This window comes from Panthera leo, chromosome B1 (assembly GCF_018350215.1).
Source record: "Panthera leo isolate Ple1 chromosome B1, P.leo_Ple1_pat1.1, whole genome shotgun sequence".
Classification (NCBI taxonomy): domain Eukaryota; kingdom Metazoa; phylum Chordata; class Mammalia; order Carnivora; family Felidae; genus Panthera; species Panthera leo.
This window is the reverse complement of record NC_056682.1, coordinates 55205349-55225967: the sequence shown is the minus strand read 5'-3', so window position 1 is coordinate 55225967 and position 20619 is coordinate 55205349. Positions and strand designations below refer to the sequence as shown.

Genomic DNA, 20619 nt, shown 5'->3' with positions numbered 1-20619 from the left:
TCTTAAAATTCAGTTCAAATCAGTTAAAGATTTAATATTAAATATTCACAAGAGAAGTATTTGTTTTAAGCCTGTAAATATACATGACTCAGTTCATGAGCTAAGGCATGCATTTTCATAAGGTCTCTGGAAAATAAAAAATATTTGGATTGCATAAAGATGTTTAAAATTCACGTTTCATAGACAGGTTACTTGTCTGGACCATTAAACAGTCTTCCAAATAAAAATGTTTTGTTTTTTGTAAAAGGATAACCAATTTGTTCTTTTCCTGTTGGAGACATTAACCTATATTTTGGTCCTTTAGTTGCTTATTTCTCTTAATTTATTCCCCCTTGAGTATTTATTATCTGATATCTTTCTGACCTGATTTAGAAGCCCTATCTTATTACTGTTTTAAAACAAGCACCAAATTTAGCTGGAAACCATTTGCAAGATAAATTGGCTTAGAGGACTAAGACGAACACCAGCAGATTTACTTTCTCGTGTTTAAATAAAGTACTCATTTTCCATGAAGTAACAAATTTCACTTGCCGACATGATTTATCCAAATCTGAAGAAGAGAAGCAACTAAAAAAAGGATTATTCGAATTTTAGATTTGCAATGTTTTTGTAGGGAAAGTAATGTTTTTAGTTATTTCATTTGGATTCTCAAAATGCTAGCTTAAATCAAGCCAAGCAGTGGCACAAGACAGTGGCTCCAAAGTTCATTTACATTCCGTTAACATAGGAAGAGATGACCCACAGCTCAGTGTTCTCCCTTTACTCAGTCTGTGACGAACATGAACTGGGTACCTACTGTCTACCCTGTGTGGGGACACACAGATCCACACTCACTGTCTTCAAAGAGCCCTCAGTCTGACTGGGAGAAGCATGTAAACAGATATTAAGGCAATTCAGGAAGAGCGGTGTTAGAAATATTCATAGGACTGCGGGGGCATTTATCCGGAGCCGATTCCTGAGTTTAGAACTGCTGGCTTGAACTACTGGTGCTGAATGGTCATTTCACATTTGCGACATAGAACATTAGAGATAATAGTATTCATATGGAGAAGGATTTTGCGTGAACTCTCCCTTTTTTCAATTACGGTTTGAACTTCTATGTTGAAAATTGAAAATGTTTATTACTGAGGACTTTGTACTTTAGCCTGATACCTTTAAAAATGCAATGCATTGACCTGGTTTTTAAAAGTAGATTTTATAATTTCACCAATTCGATCATTTACTTTGGTCGAGCTAAATTTTGTTTTGAATTTTGAAAAGAGCCCAAGACTTAAAATTTGCCATATCCAGATATTCTGTTGTTGACCGTGATTATTCAAGATGTGCAGAGATCTCCAGAAAATTATGTCGACGCAGAAATAACATGTGATATGCATGGAAATCCAAATCTGCAAAAACCGACTAGTTACACAGCTATGGAGTTTATTGGGAGGCTCTTTTATAATGGAAATCTCTCTTTTATTAAGATGACTGAATGTTCAAATTATGACCTAGTCAACTTTTTAGGAGAACACCTGTTAATTTCAGTAGTGTTCACAATAGTACAGGATAGATCTGTATTATATACTGCACTTTGTATTTTGCTTATTTGGTTAAGGAGGGGTGGCATTTAATTGACTCAAAATGCCCCCGTATGAACCTGGTAAAATCTTTCCATTAGGTGGTTAGAACAACCAAACTAACTTACCCATTTGTAACTATGGTTGCCGTAGGGTATCGTAAGTTTTGAGAGAAAATAAAAGGACTAACCATTAGCTATATGTGATAGGCTGGTCTCCACGGTCCAGTCTCGATGTTGTGGTGCCTAGACGAAGTCTGGGTCAGTCTGGCTTACTGTACAGTACTTAGCTTAGCCTGTGACTAGTTGCTACCCTGCCAAAGCCTAACATAGTATTAGAGGTGCTGACCTGGATTTCTTTCAGTGGACCGTTATTGTGATGTCAAACGTTGTTTTCTCTATTCTGTTACCTTTTGGTTTATAACCTGGCCTGGTACTTACAAAGGGGTCGTAGGGGAGTAGAGAATAGAAATCCCTACTATGTGAGTCTGTTTCTTTCAGAAGGGTGATACACACCCTCACACCCTTCTCCATTTTCAATTCTACCCGAGTTGCTAACAGAGGCCTTGCCATTGGCCTTAAAATCTCTTCCTAGTTTATGGGTCTTCAAACATACTTGGAATCAGTCTCTTGCCATAAGGGAGAACCTCTTAGGAATTGAAGGACTGGTAAGGTCTCGGTTTAACCTTGGATTTTTCTAGTTTCAGCTCTAATTAAACGCAGACAAATCACTTGACCCCTGCCCCTCCTCTCATGACCAACAGAGCCACTGACCCCACCCCCCAATGCAGTCACTATCAGTCCTCTGAAAGGAGCAAGAGTGAATGGAATTCAGTCAGCACAAAACGTCAGCGGGGATGAGTTAGCTAAGAATCCAGCTCTAGCTAATCAGAGAGAGACAAGGATACCGAGGCTGGAGCACCCACTCTCCCACCCACCTTCTGCCACATATGATGAGAGTCTGGAGAGGTCCAGCCTACAGGCATACCCTGTGTCTTCTGAACTTAGGCACCTCCTTGTTTTTACTACCTCTGTCCCTGATCTTTGTCCCCGTTACTCACCTAGAAGGAGCAGAAGAAAGTGGAGCTAGAGAAAAGATGCTGATGTAATTTTTCTAATTAAGTGTTTTTTATCAAGAGGGTTTTTAAACCGTAAAATTAAATTTGACTTATGTTTTTAAGTTCGGTGGCTCATGCAGCATGATAACCAAATAGTGTGAATGTTGTTAGCGGTGACTACTTCCTAAAGCTAAATTATAATTTCTCAGGCGACCATGTGACTGCAGAAGCTTGTCAATGAGAGCTTAAGTCTTCTAGGTTCACCTATAATTTGAAATCCAAACAAGCTTATATCTCAAGACTATTTCTCTAAATCCCTTTGTATTCATATTCCTACCAAGGCATGGCCATCTTGGAAAAATACCACACATAAGTAGAATCTGGGGGTGAAGGGGGAACTTTGTAAATTGTAAGATGGAAAGTAAATAGTCTGACCTGATTTCTGATAATCCCATAGTTCCGTCTGATGAGTGATTATCCTTTTTAGTTTCCACCTTTAGGAGCATAGTGATCTTAAGCAGTTATCTACCGAGTCTCTTTTCCATGTCTAGTCAACAGTGATTTATTGATTTTTGACCATAGAGTAAATCAGCTTGTGCTTATGAAGATGATATAGTACCAGTGAGTCACAAAGGCATCTACTGATTCTCATTCACGCTCAGGAAGAAGTACTATGTAGTTTTCCTTCTCGGGGAAATTGAGTGTTACACTGCTTTGTGGCCATTTTTTGAATCCTATAACATTAAGACTTGACATGACTATTTTTAATTGGCTTGGGGTTAGACCATTCTCCTATTTGCTTTCAGATTTAATGACATAACAGGCTTCAAGAAGTGAGCAAATTCAGTTTTTCTGGCTTGGAGGGATCCAAGCCCCTCTTCCCCATTCCATATTCTCCATTCTCTCTTTTCCTTTTCTTCTTAGAGTCTCTCTCATAACCAAAGGAGAAATTTGGGGACTCATTAATTTATTCAGTAAATATAATTGAGGAATTATGTGCCAGGGTAAGCACTGGGAATGCGATGGTGCATACTTTAGACATGGCGCCTACCTTTTCACAGAACTTAGTCTAGTGCAGGGGTTGGGAGGGAGTGGTGGCTTTACATCCATCCTACTGCCTGTCTTTTTGTAAGTAAAGTTTTATTGGAACACAGCCATACCCACTCATTTATGTATCTGTGGCTGCTTTTGCATTATAATGGCAGACTTGAATAATTGCATTGGAAACCCTGTGGTCTGCAAGGTATGAAACATTCACTACTTGACCCTTTACAGAAAAAGCTAACTAACTCCTCCTCTAGAGGGTATGGTGAAGAAGTAAGTGCAGGCTGGACCCTGAAAACCTTTATTAACCTGGTTAAAGAATATAAACTCTCCTGAGGGAAGTGGACCAGCAGTGGAGTGTTGTAAATTGGGAAGGTAACATGGTCATATTTGAATTTTAGGAAAGTCACTATGGCTGCTGTGTAGAATAAATAGTGAAGAGAGACAGTAAGTGCATGCATTAAAATGAGAAGCACTACAGTAGAGTGGTTAAGAGCATGGACTCTTGAGCCAGACTTCTCGATTCACATTTTGGCCCTACGATGTACTGATTCTGATGTTAAGTAACTTCGCTGTCAGATTTTCTTTTTTTTTTTTTTTTTAACGCTTATTCATTCTTGAGAGACACAGAGACAGAGCATGAGTGGGGAGGGCAGAGACAGAGAGGGAGACACAGAATCCGAAACAGGCTCCAGGCTCCGAGCTCTGAACTGTCAGCACAGACCCCAATGCGGGGCTCGAACTCATGAACCATGAGATCATGACCTGAGCTGAAGTCTGACGCTTAACTGACTGAGCCACCCAAACGCCCCTCTGTCAGATTTTCTATCAGTAAAATAGGGATGGTAATCACAGAACCAACTCTTGGTGAAAAAAAAAAAGTATATATATATTTCATATATATAGGAATATATATATATTTCATATATATAGGAATATATATATATTTCATATATATAGGAATATATATATTTCATATATATATATATTTTCATATACATATATTTCAAATATATATTTTTTCCTATATATATGAAATATATATATATTCCCATATATATGAAATATATATTCTTATATATATTGAATATATATTTGAATATATATGAAATATATATGAAATATATGAAATACATATGGAATATATGAAATATATATATGAAATATAAAATATATATGAAATACATATGATATATATGAAATATATGAAATATATATGATATATATATGAAATATATGAAATATATATGAAATATATGAAATATATATGCATATATATATATGAAATACTTAGAACATAGTGTTTGTAGTCATCAGTTATCACTTTTATAGTAATCCTGTTAAGAAGTGAGGGTGGTCTGAACTCAAACAGTGGCAGTGAGGGTAATGGAGAGAAGTGGCCAGATTCAGGAGCTACAAAGACAATAGCAATTAATAGGTATTAGTGATTGATTAGATACCAGTAGGGTAGATAAAAGAGAACAAGAGGCTGCGGATGAAATGCAGGCTCTGGATCTGATCAGTTGAGTGGATGGTGCTTCCAGTTTCCAAAGTAGGGAAGACAGTAATTGAAATGGGTTTGTGATGTGAAGTAAATGTAAGTTCAGTTTGGGGTATCTTAAACTTAGGTACTAGATTGATATAAGTAGAAATTTAGGAAGTAACCAACTGTAAGATTTGGAGATCAGAAGTGTGATGTGGGCTGAGGAAATGGGATGCAGGAATGGTCAGTGTAAATCGGGTCGTGATGCTTGGAAAAGAATGACCTAACCCAGAATAAAGGTGGAATGATAGGTAGACTTCTAAATATTTTTCTCAACATTTTTATTTATTTTTGAGAGACAGAGTGTGAACTGGGGAGGGGCAGAGAGAGAGGGAGACACAGAATCCAAGGCAGGCTCCAGGTTCTGAGCTGTCAGCACAGGGCCCGATGCGGGGCTTGAATCCATGAACCGTATGATCATGGCCTGAGTCGAAGTCGGTTGCTTAACCGACTGAGCCACCCAGGTGCCCCTGGAATGATAGGTAGACTTCTAAGAGAACTAGAAAGGACACCAAGAGTGGAATATAAGAGAACCCTTAAAGAAAAGATCAACTTTTGGAGGAAGATAAGCATGACATTTAAATCCGTTAAATATTCTCTTGTTGGGGTGGGCGAATTTGAGAAATATTTAAATTTGCAAGTTTTGCATTAGCGTAGGCCAGCTTAAACCATAGTATGCATTTATTCACATACTATGATTTTAGGTACTATTGTGTGCCATACTCTTCCAATATGCACTTTTCCCTTTATGGAATTTTAGGCAACATACAGAGTGGATGCTATGGTTATGGATGTTGACATCCAATGACCTGTCCAATCTACTTTTCTGTATTTATTGGCATTTCCTTCTCCTCATTTTTTACCTTTCCAATTAATGACTCACTAGAGTCTTGATGTGAAAAGTTGGGGTTGGGGAGACTGTCTTTCTTCTGTATGTGCTATACTTCATTCAACATCAACAGTTTGGGTCCAGTATCTTAAGAGTTTTGTAATGATTTTTCTATTTGAATTTCCTTACAACACTGCCACAACACTTCTCTTCTGGAAAGAACCAGGAGATGAATTGGAGACATGGAACACTTTTTCCATCATCAGAATCAGTAGGGCTCACAGGTTAGGCTCCAGCTAAGTCCTTGCTCCTGAGGTGTGTGAAGATTAGAAGGCTGATCCAGAAGCCTTATCTACCTACACATGCCTGAAGAAAGGTATCACATTTCTGTAATCAGGCTGAGTGTGAATTTTATAATTAGTTTTGTGTTACAGGAGGAACATTCTGGAAAAGCTTTGAAATGTGCCCAAAAGATTACTAGGTGTACTATCGGGCTCAGCTTCTAGGTTATCTTGCCCTTTCAGTATCTTTGGGCTGTTTTACAGTGCTAGAAATGATGGAAGACTGATGGTAATGCAAAAGATTCTTGTCCACTGAAATTGAAATTGTTTACCGTGGAGTACAATTGCCTATTGCCTCATAGATATTAACCGATGTTACCAGTTTTGTGTCTATTTGTAAATTCTTTGCAGTATTCTTGATATTTTTTTTAATTTTTTTTTAACGCTTATTTATTTTTGAGACAGAGAGAGACAGAGCATGAACAGGGGAGGGGCAGAGAGAGAGGGAGACACAGAATCTGAAACAGGCTCCAGGCTCTGAGCTGTCAGCACAGAGCCCGACGCGGGGCTCGAACTCACGGACCGTGAGATCATGACCTGAGCCGAAGTCGGACGCTTAACCGACCGAACCACCCAGGCGCCCTATTCTTGATATTTAGATATTTGTTCTTTGGATTCACCTTTGAACCACTTGTAACATCGTACAGGTTTCCTTTTTAATTAATGAGCCAATTAAAATCTACATCCCATGTTAAAATGTTGTGTTACATATACATATGTACGTTTATACATGCATATAACCTCTCTAGAAAGATTCACTGAGTGCTGGCTATGGTTGCCTCTATAGAAGGGGGGTCAGGAAAACTTGTTTTTCGCTTATATGCCCTTTTGGATCCTTTGAATTTTCTATCATGTGCTTACATTACCTAAACAAAGACATTTTTTTTAATTCCTTTTTGACACCCCTCAAATCAATCGTTAGCCCTTATTACCAACTCTTGAACTAAGTTCACATTTGAATTTACTGGCTTTCTTTCTTTCTTTCTTTCTTTCTTTCTTTCTTTCTTTCTTTTCTTGGTTTATTTTTGAAAGAGAGAGAGAGCACGTGAACAAGGGAGGTGCAAAGAGAGAGGGGGACAGAGGATCCAAACTCGGCTCCACGTTGAGAGCAGAGACCCCGATGCGGGGCTTGAACCCATGAAGCCCGAGATCATGACCTGCGCCAAACCAAGAGTCGGACACTTAACTGACTGAACCACCCGGGCAACCCAGATTAACTGGCTTTCTGAAGAGATCTTTGTTTCTAGAACTGCCAGCAGATAGCATCTTATGCCACAACATCATACCTGGCACCTTCTGTACTCTTTAAAATAAAGTCTTTAAACTTAACTCTTCAAGGTAGCTCTACCACTGTCGACACGTCTTGGTCCGATGGCACTAACTCGATTATGAATCTATGAAGGAATCAGATAATTGTAGTGTGCAGTGAAATGGCCGACCTGCTAGCCTATTTTGCAGTTCTAAGTTCACCTTGCCTCCCCAGCTGTGCATACTCAATAATCCTCTTGTCTAATTATAGCTAGCAGCTCTTCCTTTAAGGTAGAGGTTCTCAAGCTTGGAGGCATAGTAAAATCACTTGGGGAGCTTTTAAAACTCTGAATGCCCAGACCAATTAAATCACAAAGCCTGAGGGGTGTGGGACACAGACCTCAGGATTGTCTAAAGCCACTGAGGTGATGCTAATGTTGAGAAACACTGCTCTGTGCAAAGAACGGTAGCGATTTAGCAAAAACTTCACATAGAATAGCTCAGAAGCAGAAGCACTCAGGATTTCTGACGGAAAGCTTGGCATTGGTGATGAGGAAGGTCCACACAGAAAAGCGAGGCAGCCCTTAAGGAATATCCTGATGTGCAAAAGCTGTTTTGACTTGGGCTGCCCCTGGAATGAGGCAAACTAGGTATTGGGTGTGGTCTAAAAGCCTGAACTGACTTGCTTAGTCATTAGCGTTTTTGTTCATTTTTTTATAGTTCTGAATTCAGCTACACTCTCACTCAGTAGAAAATACTGACTGCATATCCCTGCCTTTCCCTCTGCCATTAGAGGCACGAAGCCAGCCTAGTGATGGGTGACATCTAACACCACTGCCACCATATGGCTGTATTACTGACAAATAGTTCTATTTATCATATACCAGACATCTGGGAAAACCACATATTGTACATGACCTATTAAATGTCCTTTTTTTGTCAAAGTTCCTAGAATCCCATTGCTTTAATCCATAACTATGTGCTTTATTAAGAAGTCTTTGATAGAAAGTTTGTTTTAGAAGGGGAGAAGTAAAAAAAAAAAAAAAAATGCATCCATTCATTTATTTTGGAATGGTAAGGCAAAGAAAGAGTCCTTCTTGGGATGTCCTCCCCCCACCAAAAGATATCTTTTAATGGGAAGTCCTGATCAATAGCCTGCTTCTGTTTAACATTTTAAATCATTTTATTGTTGCCTCAGCCTTTTATGAACATGAAAATTCGTATCATAAACTCTGCTGTGGTTTGCCTTCATGTACTCATTGTATATCCCCCTCCCTTTTGTATAGGAAGACAGAGATGTCAATAACCCCATGCCTAACCGAGGAGGCAATGGATTAGCTCCTGGGGATGACAGATTCAAACCTGTGGTACCATGGCCTCATGTTGAAGGAGTAGAAGTGGACTTAGAGTCTATTAGAAGAAAAAACAAGGCGAGAAATGAACAAGAGCGCCATGCTGGAGGAGATAACCAGAAAGACATAATACAGAGGCAGTATCTCACATTTAAGCCTCAGACATTCACCTACCGAGATCCTGTGCTACGCCCAGGGATCCTCGGTAACTTTGAACCCAAAGAACCTGAGCCTCATGGAGTGGTTGGTGGCCCTGGAGAGAAAGCCAAGCCATTGGTTTTGGGACCAGAATTCAAACATGCAGTACAAGCCAGCATTAAAGAGTTTGGATTTAACATGGTGGCAAGTGACATGATCTCACTGGACCGCAGCGTCAATGACTTACGACAAGAAGAGTAAGCACACATCCTCTTCTTTCTAAAACTGGGGCAACTATTGTTTTGATAGATATTTAGTTAGGTTGTTAGGATGGAGAAAATAGTTTTGCCTTTATTTCAAGGAGGTAAAAGGCTCTTCGGTCCGCAAAATGGCCAGAAGGAGGAGATCACTTCATTTATGCCATTAGATTGAAGGTATGACATATAAAATTCTGGGGGTTTTACATCAGTGCTATGCAAATGTCGCTAGACTGGCACCGGTCTGTGAATTTTTTGTTACCAATCCACAATGAGAACGTGAACTTGTACCAAAGTGTAAACCAACCGTTAAATACTTTGTTTAGTACAAGTGACAATTTTTTAATGACAAAACTTTCTTGATGTGTTGATTTTCATTCTGGATCAAGCTCCTTGTCTTGTTGTGGAATAATAACAAATAGTAACGCTGCTTTAGATGTCTTACATAATTAACTAGATACTGATGTTTCCCTTAATTCTTTTTCTCAGTACTGCAACTGGAAATTGAAACTCTTGAGCATATGCAAAAGGAGCACCCAAACAGATAAACTTTCACATTATTTTCATGTAGTTTGATTTAAAATAAAGGATTTCCAGCTCTTAACTTGTGATAGACAGTGGTTATGGGATGAACTCAGCTTTTTCTGAACAGGTTCTACTCATACAGGATCTAAGTAGCCTCCATTAACATAGATGCAAATTTAATTCCATGCTACTAGAAAATCTCAATGTATTCTGCTGTGTTGTTCATATATCCTTATCTTAAGAGGTTGACACCTTTATGCACACACATGCAGACCCTTTTGTCACTGTCACTACATTCTTTTGTCACTGTCACTGAAAAGATTCTGTACCTAACATAGTCCTACTTAGTAGACTTTGGCCATTCATGTATTTATTGGGTTTTTTTTTTTTTTTTTAACGTTTATTTATTTTTGAGACAGAGAGAGACAGAGCATGAACGGGGGAGGGGCAGAGAGAGGGAGACACAGAATCTGAAACAGTCTCCAGGCTCTGAGCGGTCAGCCCAGAGCCCGACGCGGGGCTTGAACTCACGGACCGCAAGATCATGACCTGAGCCGAAGTCGGACACCCAACCGACTGAGCCACCCAGGCGCCCCCATTCATATATTTACTGTAAGAGTGAGATGGGGTGAATGAAATGTGCAAAGAAAGTTGGAGGAATAGAAGTATAGAACCATGGTGGTGAGATACCTAACCTCTTTTCCAGAGAAGAGCTAGAACATCTCAAGGGACTGTGAAGGAAGAATTCTCCTGGTTCAATTTATTCCAAATCAAAGTAGAGGCTTGCCTAGTCATAAGGTTGCCAGATTTAGCAAATAAAAATAGAGGGACACCCGTTAAATTTGAATTTTAGATGAACAATGAAAAACATTCAGCCTAAATATATCCCAAACAGTGTATGGGACATACTTATACTTTGATGTTTATCTGAAGCCTGAATTTAACTGGGTGTCCTGTACCTCCCCAGTCAGGGGCTAAGGGTGGCTCTTAACAGAGTTGGAACTGCCACGCCAGTATTCTTTAGGACCCAGAAGAGGCTCTGCAGTCCCTTATCTGGAGTGTGTCCCAGTTAACTAAAATATAGCACTTAATCATACTGTTGATCTGTGTTGTAGAAGGTTCTCTGAGAACCTATTGATAGCATTCTCATCACTGAGAAGGGAAGGGAAGGGGGTGGGCAGCGAGTAACATTTATTGACTTTCTACTCCCTGCCAGGACTTACTATAGTTTCTCTTAATTCTCACAACCAAACTGTGAGAGAGTTCTTACCTGTGTAAGTCAAGTCTGAAGCTTAGAGCTCTGACTTCTTTGTATTTGCCCCATGGTTCAGCGCAAGGCGGTTTGGTGTGAAAGCCCTATCTTTCCACCACACCTCACCTCACCTCACCGTATGTCTTTTCACAAGTGATATGCCTCAGTGCGTTGTTACAGTCAGTGGGTGAGCTAAGTGTAGAAACAGAGATTTTTAGCACGTGAACTATTTATAAAAGATTGTTAAAAACACCAATATAAATCTAGCTCGTTTTTCCATATAAGAAATATGCTAAGAAAATCAAATGTCCTATAATGCAGAAGCACACAGGATTAGAGTCTGCCTCTGTGTCTCCCTGTCCTTCACCCCTCACATCCATTCTAATCTGCAAGGCTTCTAGCTCCTGTCACCAAAATATGTCTCCGATTATTTCTGAGGTGCATTCACCCAAGTCCTCCACCCAACTCTAAGCCACCATCGTCTCCCTTGGAATCCTGTAGGAGTCTCCTTCATGGTTTCTCCTCCTCCATATTCACACAGAAGCCAGTGTGGTATTTTGAACCACACAGATCTAGCTTATCTTCAACAATGCTTTGCCTTCCCAGTGCACTTAAATATAACCCCGACTTCTAACCAGCAGCCTCAACCCTTCCCTCCCTTGACGACCTCCTCTTGTTACTGTGCCGCCTGGCCCAGCATGCTCTAGCCAGGCTGACCTTTTCCGGTCTCTTTGATGTGTTCTTCCCTCCTCTTTGAATGCTTTTCCCCTTCTTGTGGCTGGCTCCTTGCCATCGTTTAGGTCTCAGTGGAACCTCTCCAACCATGCTGCCTAGTTGAAAATGCCATGCTTTATTTTCTAATACCGCTCTCTGGCCATTTCATTCATAGTATTTGTCTAATTTTATAATTTATCAAATTTATATAGATCCTGATTTATTTAGTTGTTTATTGACTGTCTTTCAGTAACTGACACCCAGTTAGTAAATATCTGTTGAGACCATGAACGAGTGAATGAATGAATGGAATCTGCTGGGTTCAAACCTTGGCTCCATTACCAGATGTGAGATCTTAGATCAGTTACTTACCCTCTCTAACCCTCAGTTACCTAATCCTTAAAATGGGTCTAACAACACCTGTCTCCCAGGATTGGCACTAGAGTTAAATGACGTAATAGGTTAAAAGTGTTTTTTCACAGGCCTGGTGTTAGAAACTTAAGTGTTCTTGACTTTATTATTATTATTTTTGTATTATTGCAGTGGTACTTTCTTCAGATCACATATCTTCATGTCAAAATTTTAATGTTTTCAGTTACTATTAAGTTTGAGGTCCTCTGTTGCTTTTTGGAAAATGTAAATGTCACACGCGGCCTTATCTTCATCTCACTTCTACTTGTACCTTCCATGATGGCAAAGCCTTCACCTCTCCTTTGATAAATGTTTTAGACACAGCGATTGCCGCTCGAACCTCCCATCTCTCTGGGTCCTCCTTGCTCTCCTATAATGTCCTTCCTTCCTTCCTTCCTTCCTTCCTTCCTTCCTCTCTCTCTCTCTCTCTCTCTCTCTCTCTCCCTCCCTCCCTCCCTCTCTCCCCCCTCCCTCCCCCATCCTTTCTTTCTTGCTCTCCTCATTGCATCTGTCCTTCCTTCTTTACTTTCCTCTCCCTCCCTTCCTTCTTTCATGTCACAGGCTGATTGTTTTCCATGTTCTTTTCTCTTGCATAAGTGCTTAGAAATAGGATATTGCATGTTTCTGTGTATCATTCTTGTAAGGGTTGTGTCCCCAGTCAAGCCAAAGGACCCAAGGCTATCTCATCAAATGCTCCTAAGCCCCTCTTAAATATTTCTATGTTAGTGAGAACACCTTTTTTTTTTTATGCTTCAAAATACTCAAAACATTATAACCCCCGAAAACTTTTTTTTAACTGAGTCCAGATTATTTTTTAAACTTGAGTTAAAAAAGAGAGATAGGCTTCGTTCCTCTTTGAACACTGAAAATTCAGTGTAGAATAACAATTTCTAAGAGTTATTCATAAATTAGGATGTAAATAGTCTTAAGAATTTATAAACAGACCGACAACAAACAAAACATCCCTAAATTTGGCGTCTTATCCAATTTGCGTATTAGCACTTTTCTTCTTTTAGTGGAAACATACTGAAAACGTAGCATGCATCCATATCACACAGACACAGGGTCCCTCATGCTCATCCCTCACGGAAAATACGCTACACAGAGCCCACCAGAGACTGGCTTGGTGTTGCTGACTTTCTGCAGCTTTGGCAGATAGACCTTATCAGCCTTGTTTTCTTGCTTCCATCAGACGTTTAAATGAGCCACCTGCCAAACTTAGAAACCAAGCTTTGGGGCTGTTTGTCCAGCTGTGGCATCTGACCCTGTGGTTAACTTGTTCATTCTTGTGGCTGCTCCACAGGCTTTTCAGATGAATGTTCTCTACCTTAGAAGCAGGACAGAACTGCCCAGCTGCCAACATGACTCATACTTATGTATGTTACAGCTTTGAATTACATGCACTGGCTGAGTAATTTACTGGCTGTTGATTGCTCGTTAAAAGAGTGAGTAATTGTATTTTGAGTGAACTGGAGGCCTGCTTCTTTTTTAGAGACTTGATCCAAGGATGACTTCACCTGCCTTCACACGTATTTTCTATAAAAAACACATTCCGTTTTCTTCACAGTTCAACAGATATTGAGTATCTCCAATAAGCAACACACTGTGCTAACCCATCAGGAGACAAAATACAGCAAAGACAAAATACAGTCCCTGCCTTCAGGGGCTCCCCATCTGCCCCTGGGGAGAAGGGCAAGAAATACATAGCATATGGGTCGTAGGACAGGGCTGAGCAAAATGATATGGTTCAGAGGAGTGAGGGGCATGTCAAGTTACGGGAGAGTCAGAAAAAGTTTGATGGGGCGGACACCAAAGCAAAGCCTGGAGGATGCGTAGGGTTTCCCCAGGAAGAGTTACAAGTTTAGAAGACGTAAAGGTAGGCATTGACTAGGAAGAAAGAAAGCAAGTGGTATAGCATACCTGGATCAGGAAGTATATGTAGAGAAGCTGGTACGATAGGTTTGGTCATGTGCGGAAGATCACAGTGCCATTCACAAAGTCTATACCGACTGGTGGTCAGGAAAGACCCGCTGAAGGTTACAAAGAGAACTTTAGGAATATCAGACTGGTAAAGGTGTCAAGAGTAGATTGGGAGTGGAGACCCGTTGGTGGGTTAGTAGCATCAGAGCCGGAACTTCAGCGAAGATTATAGAACCAGAAGGAGACTTGAAGTAAGAGAATAGAAGAGTTAGAATCAGTGGGTCTTGGCAGCTTGACGGAGTGGAAGGAGGAATCAAAGATAAATCCAAGGGCAGTAACACAAAGGATGGCACTATCCACTGCTCTGCCCAGAGCTCAGTTATCTAAACCACTTTTCCCCTCCAGCTTGCTTGCTTGCTTGCTTGCTTTATATATATGTTTGTTTGTTTGTTTGTTTGTTTATTCATTTGGAGGGCACTAGTGAGTGAGGGGCAGAGAGAGAGAGAAAGAGAGAGAAAAGCAGGGCTCACCCGAAGCGGGGCTGGAGCTCACCAGATGTGGGACTTGAACTCCCAAACCGTGAGATCATGACCTGAGCTGAAGTCAGACGCTTAATGACTGAGCCACCCAGGCGCCCTGCCCCCCAGCTTTAGATGAATTCATGCAGAACCAACCCATCAGGATGAGGAGCCTGTTCCTGGGAAGAGGTAGAAAAGTCTGTTCGATTTCCTTGAAATAAAGCTCCAGATTTTCTTTCCCCGACTATGAACTAGCTGCTGATACAAATACATGGAAATTATTCTTGCCCTTTTTCTGCCCAAGAAGGCAGACAATCAGAGGTATATCATCTGAGCTATTTTGTTTCAAACAAATGAATCAAATATTTTGACTTGCTGAGCAAATTCATCTGCTTCTAATATTTAACCTTTCCTCCTACCTACACACCAATTGCATTTTTATTTTGTAGAAAGCTATCTTCATTGCATTTACAAAGATGTTAAAGTGCTCCAAAAATTCTAAGAGCTATACAAATGTTAATATGATTAATTGCTAATACCTTTCTTAAGCTTGTCTGTGGGAAATTGAAGGGTTTTTTTTTAAAGATATTTTACATTTACACTCATGACGTATATACCAAACAGTTGTCTTCTTACCTGATAGCAAAATATTCATGCTTCTACTCTAATTTTAAGGTGAATTGTGATCATGAGCTTTTTTCTTTCTCTGTTCGTGTTAACAGCTTTCACTCACTGATGTGTTTGTTTAGAATATAGTGCTATAATTTATAAAACAGATGCTATTTTGGGGGCGCCCAGATGGCTAAGTGGGTAAAGTGTCCAGCTCTTGGTTTCAGCTCAGGTCATGATCTCACGGTTGTGGGTGTGGAGCCCGCTTGGAATTCTCTCGCTCTCCCTGGCTTGTGCATATTCTTTCTCCCTCTCTTGAAAATAAAACATTAAAATAAAAAATTCAGAAAAAGCAGATGCTATTTTTAAAACATTGAGTTAATTGAAATGATATAGTTATTTTTAAATTTCAGTTTCCACGTACAACCCGTAAGTTTCAGTGAGAGTTAACTAAAACTCTAAGGAGCTGGTCATAAGAGGTCAAAACGAATTATTAGAATAATATGTAAATCATATATATATTTATATATACATGTATATGTATATATGCACATATATACCTGTGTATATGTGTATATATGCACATGTATTTCAGCACTTTGTCCCAAATTCTATTATCATAATATATGGTGGACCCTGTTCACACTGCACTGATCACAATTATTAACACGTTGTCCTTTTCTCTCATAGATGGCCCAAGATATGTCTCATTTTTCAAACCACAATTTGGCAACCTTAGATCCAGGCCATAAGAAGCACATTTGAAATTGCTTTCAGATGACCCATGATGGACATATTCCTTCTTTTTTGTCCCAAAAATATTACTTTCTAACTGGCTTGAAAATGCTTGCCCTCAGAAGCTACTTTTTATGAGTTCAGAGGTTTTCCAGATTAACTTTAAAAATAAGTTGTGCTGTGTTGCTTAGTTTCTCTTTTTCCTTTTCCTTTAAACACCTACATATGAACACACACACACACACATACACACACACACACACACACACACACACACTTTGCACTTCGGAGTTTTCTCAATGATGGTGGCACAGCTGTTTTTTGTCTAAGCTCCTGGCTAATGACATGGATTTAGCCCAAGCGGAATTATTACAGAGATCGGGGGTAACTTATGTCACCCCAATTTCAACAGCAGTTGAGAAGGTAGCACGTTCATAAAGTGAGCCTACAAAACCTGGAAATGGAGGGAATGTGCTCTAAGCCACGATTACCAGAGTAGCAGCCATCTGGAGTGCCCCTCTCTCCTTGCTAGAGTCCTGGGATGGCTCACTTCCCTTGCTCACGAGATTCTCCTGCCAAGACCTCATTTGGTTGAGAAGGTCCTTCCCATTCTTTAGTCATTTTCCAAGTTGCTCTTTTAAAAGGGGACTTAGCTTCATTTCCCTTGCCCTTATCTGCGACCCCCTCCCTCTCATCCCCACCACGAGCCTTACAAAACTGTAAGATATGCCTGATGAAAAATTATAGACTCAGGTTGCTCGTTTTTGTTTTTTCACAGCCCTCCGCCCCCAACCAGCAATTCAGAATAAGTTCCCTGCAGGCTAGTTAGAAAAATATTTATGGAGGGGCCCCTCGGTGGCTGTTGGTTGAGCATCCGACTTCGGCTCAGGTCATGATCTCGCAGTCTGTGGGTTCGAGCCCCGTGTCGGGCTATGTGTTGACAGCTCAGAGCCTGGAGCCTGCTTCAGATTCTGTGTCTCCCTCTCTCTCTGCCCCTCCCCTGCTCATACTATCTGTCTGTCTGTCTCTCTCAAAAGTAAATATTTTTAAAAAAGAAAAAAATAAGGAGGCACCACTAGATATCCCATAACATCCCAATGACAATTTCAGGAAAATCTTGCCTTTTTTTTTTTTTTTTTTTTTTTTTTTGAATCCTCTTTATGATAAGTTTCCCACCCATGAGGAGCACTGCCATGGTTCAGGGATGGTTTTTGTTCCCTCTCCTACTAAAGCATCTCAGTTTTGGAGCTACCAATCATTTCAAAGTGTTTAGTCCTTGTCCTCTGCCACAAGGTTATCACTTCCTCACCAAGGAGAGTTCCAGACGTAGATCCAGGCCTGCCACGCGCAGTGTGGCTGTCAGAACACACAGCCCTTCCCGCAGAGGGTTGGCATGACCCGCTCTGGTAATTTAGCAGCTCAGACTGGCAGATGCAGCCAGGACCATTAGCTACAGCCTGCTCATTACAGCGTGTGCCTCCTTAATGCATGTGGGCTCTCGTGTGTTCAGTGAGTAAGAGAAATGGTATCAATTCAGTGGGGAAGTCCTGACGGTTCCTAGAGCTCCTGCATGTTAATGTTTGGAAGTGATCGAGGGCGAGGCTTCTCACAAAGTGGCCACCGTAGCAATATATTTATGAAGACCTTAAGAACAAAGCCGACAATCCTGCTGAAATACTTTTCTTTCGGGCAAGAAATGGGGGGTTTAATGGCTTCAAGATGCACTACACTTGCCACTATATTAAGCTGTCCAGGGAAGCTGCCGGTGCATCCAAAGAAGCTGAGAGGAAATTGATTGGTGAAGGTCCCGGGACCTACAGGAAGGAAAACACAAGCCGTGGGCTTACAGCCTGCAAAGGAGGCCTTTGGTGCTAAGTGCACACGTCAGTGGTGATTTTTAACTACACTGATTGATTTTGTTTTCCTCGGGGAATGTGGTCCCAACATTCCCTCAGTTTTGAGTGGTCTGGTCCTGTCCCTATTTTTCCTTTAAGTCCTATTTTCTTTTCCTTTCCTTTTTTTTTTTTAAATACATGATTTTGCAAAACAGAGTTTTACTGGGAGTTGTCTGTCTGCCTATCTAGTAGTGTAGCAGAAGTGTCTGAATTTTTACCTAAATGGTAGTTAGAGCTAAACTTCTCGACATAGAAGCATAGTAGGATTGCAAAGTCATTATAAGGTGTTTCCACATTTAAGATAAATTATGTACATGAAACTGGTTAACTGCTAAGCCACACATAAATCAACATTTAAGGAAAAGAAGAACCTTACCCCTTACTTATTCTGGAAACCCCACAACCATTCTGGAAGATAGCGCTCAGTAAGGGAATACTCTCGTTGGGCCACACACTCAGGAAAAACTTTGCCCAGTTTAGAGCCAGAACTCACTGCTGCCACGATAAGCTATAAAAACCACAGATGACAGCCTCACGCCTTTCACACATACACATGCAGATACCTCTGGGATATCTGATAAAAAGGACCAGTTTGGGAGAGAAGCAAAAAGTAGGATCTGGGAGAGATGACAATCTTTAAAAGTGGTTGAACCAGCTTAAAACCTTCCTTCCTCTTGATTGAGTTTCCAACTGATATCTACTCCTCAGTCTGTGGAGCAATTTTGACCACTCCCTCAGGGTAAAGACAAGTCCCTGGGCAGAGCTGTAAAGCAGGATCATCGAGTACCAATATATTTTTCTTAAGCAAGGATTGTAGAAGTAGTAAGATGAATAATTTGTTATGCAACTCTTAAAATGCATTTATAGGGGCACCTGGGTGGCTCAGTCGGTTAAGCGTCCGACTTCAGCTCAGGTCATGATCTCACGGCTTGTGGGTTCGAGCCCCGCATCAGGCTCTGTGCTGACAGCTCGGAGCCTGGAGCCTGCTTCGGATTCTGTGTCTCCCCTTTCTCTGCCTCTCCCCAGCTCGTGCTGTCTGTCTCTCTCAAAAAAATAAATATTCAAAAAAAAATTTTTTAATGCACTTATAACGTACCTTTGCTCACTTTAAGCTGACCATGTAAAAAATGCACTTAGTATGTCATGAATAGAATTGCTTTGTTATCATTCTTGCGACATGTAAGGTGGACGTGCTAAGAAGTAAAAAGCAGTCAAGGTAATTGCGTGAGTTAAAATTATGTAAAACCGCAGTTTAAATTCAGTAATATCTTCTAGCGTATCACTAGGAAATGGCCCATAGTTTTGCTTTCCTCCTTATGCCATCAGACAGGGAGATTCCACTCTCCAAAACGTAGTCCATGTGTAGGAGGAAAATCACATTTTTAATAACCCAGTAACTTATTTCAGAATGAGCACTGCCATTCTAACCAAAAGAAAAAATATCCACTCATTCTTCAGGATAGCAGGTCCCAGTGAGCAAATCAAAAGCCAGGCTAAAGGGCTCTGGAGAAAGATTTGAGCATCTAAACTGCATGTTAAGACCCTGGAGATGCACTGCTGTCTCTTTAAAGGAAAGAGCTGTAAAGTCTTCACCGAAAGCAAATGTGAATGGCCGGCTGCTGTTTCATCTTTTGTGAGGCAGGAGCTCCCTCCAGAGCCCCAACACACTCTGCTACAGGGCTGCTGGTGCGGGTCCCTTCCTGGGAAGATCTTTATCCCTCTCTTTCTTCTCTGAAGGAGAGAATAGGAAAGGAGGATTGAAGGAAAACAGAAAAACTCTTTCATAGAAGTTTTTGTTGAGGTGTGTGTGAACCACATCTTATTAGGAAAGTACCATCAGGTACTTATTTAAATTTAAGTGTGTGTATTTTGAGAGAGAGAGAGAGAGAGTGTGCGCGCAGAGGAGGGGCAGAGAGGGAGGGAGACAGTCCAAGTAGGCTCCATGCCGTCAACACAGAGCGCCACACAGAGCTTGAACCCCTGAACCGTGAGATCATGACCTGAGCAGAAACCAAGAGTTGGACGTTCAGCCGACTGAGCCACCCAGGTGCCCCCCGGTCGTCTTATTTAAAATCAAGCAAAGAAGAAGCACAAACTCAATCAGTGAAACCGTCTAGATTAGATCTGGCTACTTCTTAACCTTCTCTGTCTTCTGTCATGTGACGCTAGCCTCTGCCTCCACAGTCATATGCCTGACATTGGGGGTGGGGGGCCGGGGCAGGACGGGTTGGAGTTAAGGGTGTGCTGGGGGACATACGCCATAGACCTAAAAAGACACAGAAGGGCAGGTTCCAGCCATTGGGCATTTATTTATAGTTGTTTATATGTAGGGCGCTTTTTTGTTTTTTGGGGTTTTTTTGGAAAGATTTCTCAGTCCCTTGAAATGCAGTGTAAGCATGTCTTCCACTTGCACGGAATTAGTTCTGTCACTGTGACGGTGCTTTGCTCCCTTCTTTTTCTGATGTAGCAGGTAGTGAAGACAGAAGGTCCTCATTAAATGACAGGATCAATAGCATTATTGTCCATTTATTGAGCACCTACTGGATGTCCGGCAGCGTGCTAGGGGCTTTAATGCACTATATCCAATCTTTATCACCATATTGAAACCTCATATATTTTTTTTTTTCCACTGTATTTTTAGGTGCCATAACTGAGGCTCAGAGGACTAGGTA

At 40.8% G+C, this 20619-nt stretch overlaps 1 protein-coding gene across 5 annotated transcripts in view; it reads left to right on the top strand.

Annotated features, from left to right (window-relative positions):
• GALNT7 (polypeptide N-acetylgalactosaminyltransferase 7) overlaps positions 1–20619 on the top strand; it is a 146066-nt gene that overhangs the window by 71294 nt on the left and 54153 nt on the right. For all 5 annotated transcript variants that reach the window (XM_042935074.1, XM_042935075.1, XM_042935076.1 and 2 more), the window contains exon 2: positions 8908–9368. In XM_042935074.1, the coding sequence (XP_042791008.1) occupies positions 8908–9368 (461 nt within the window). The remainder of the gene's footprint in view (positions 1–8907; positions 9369–20619) is intronic.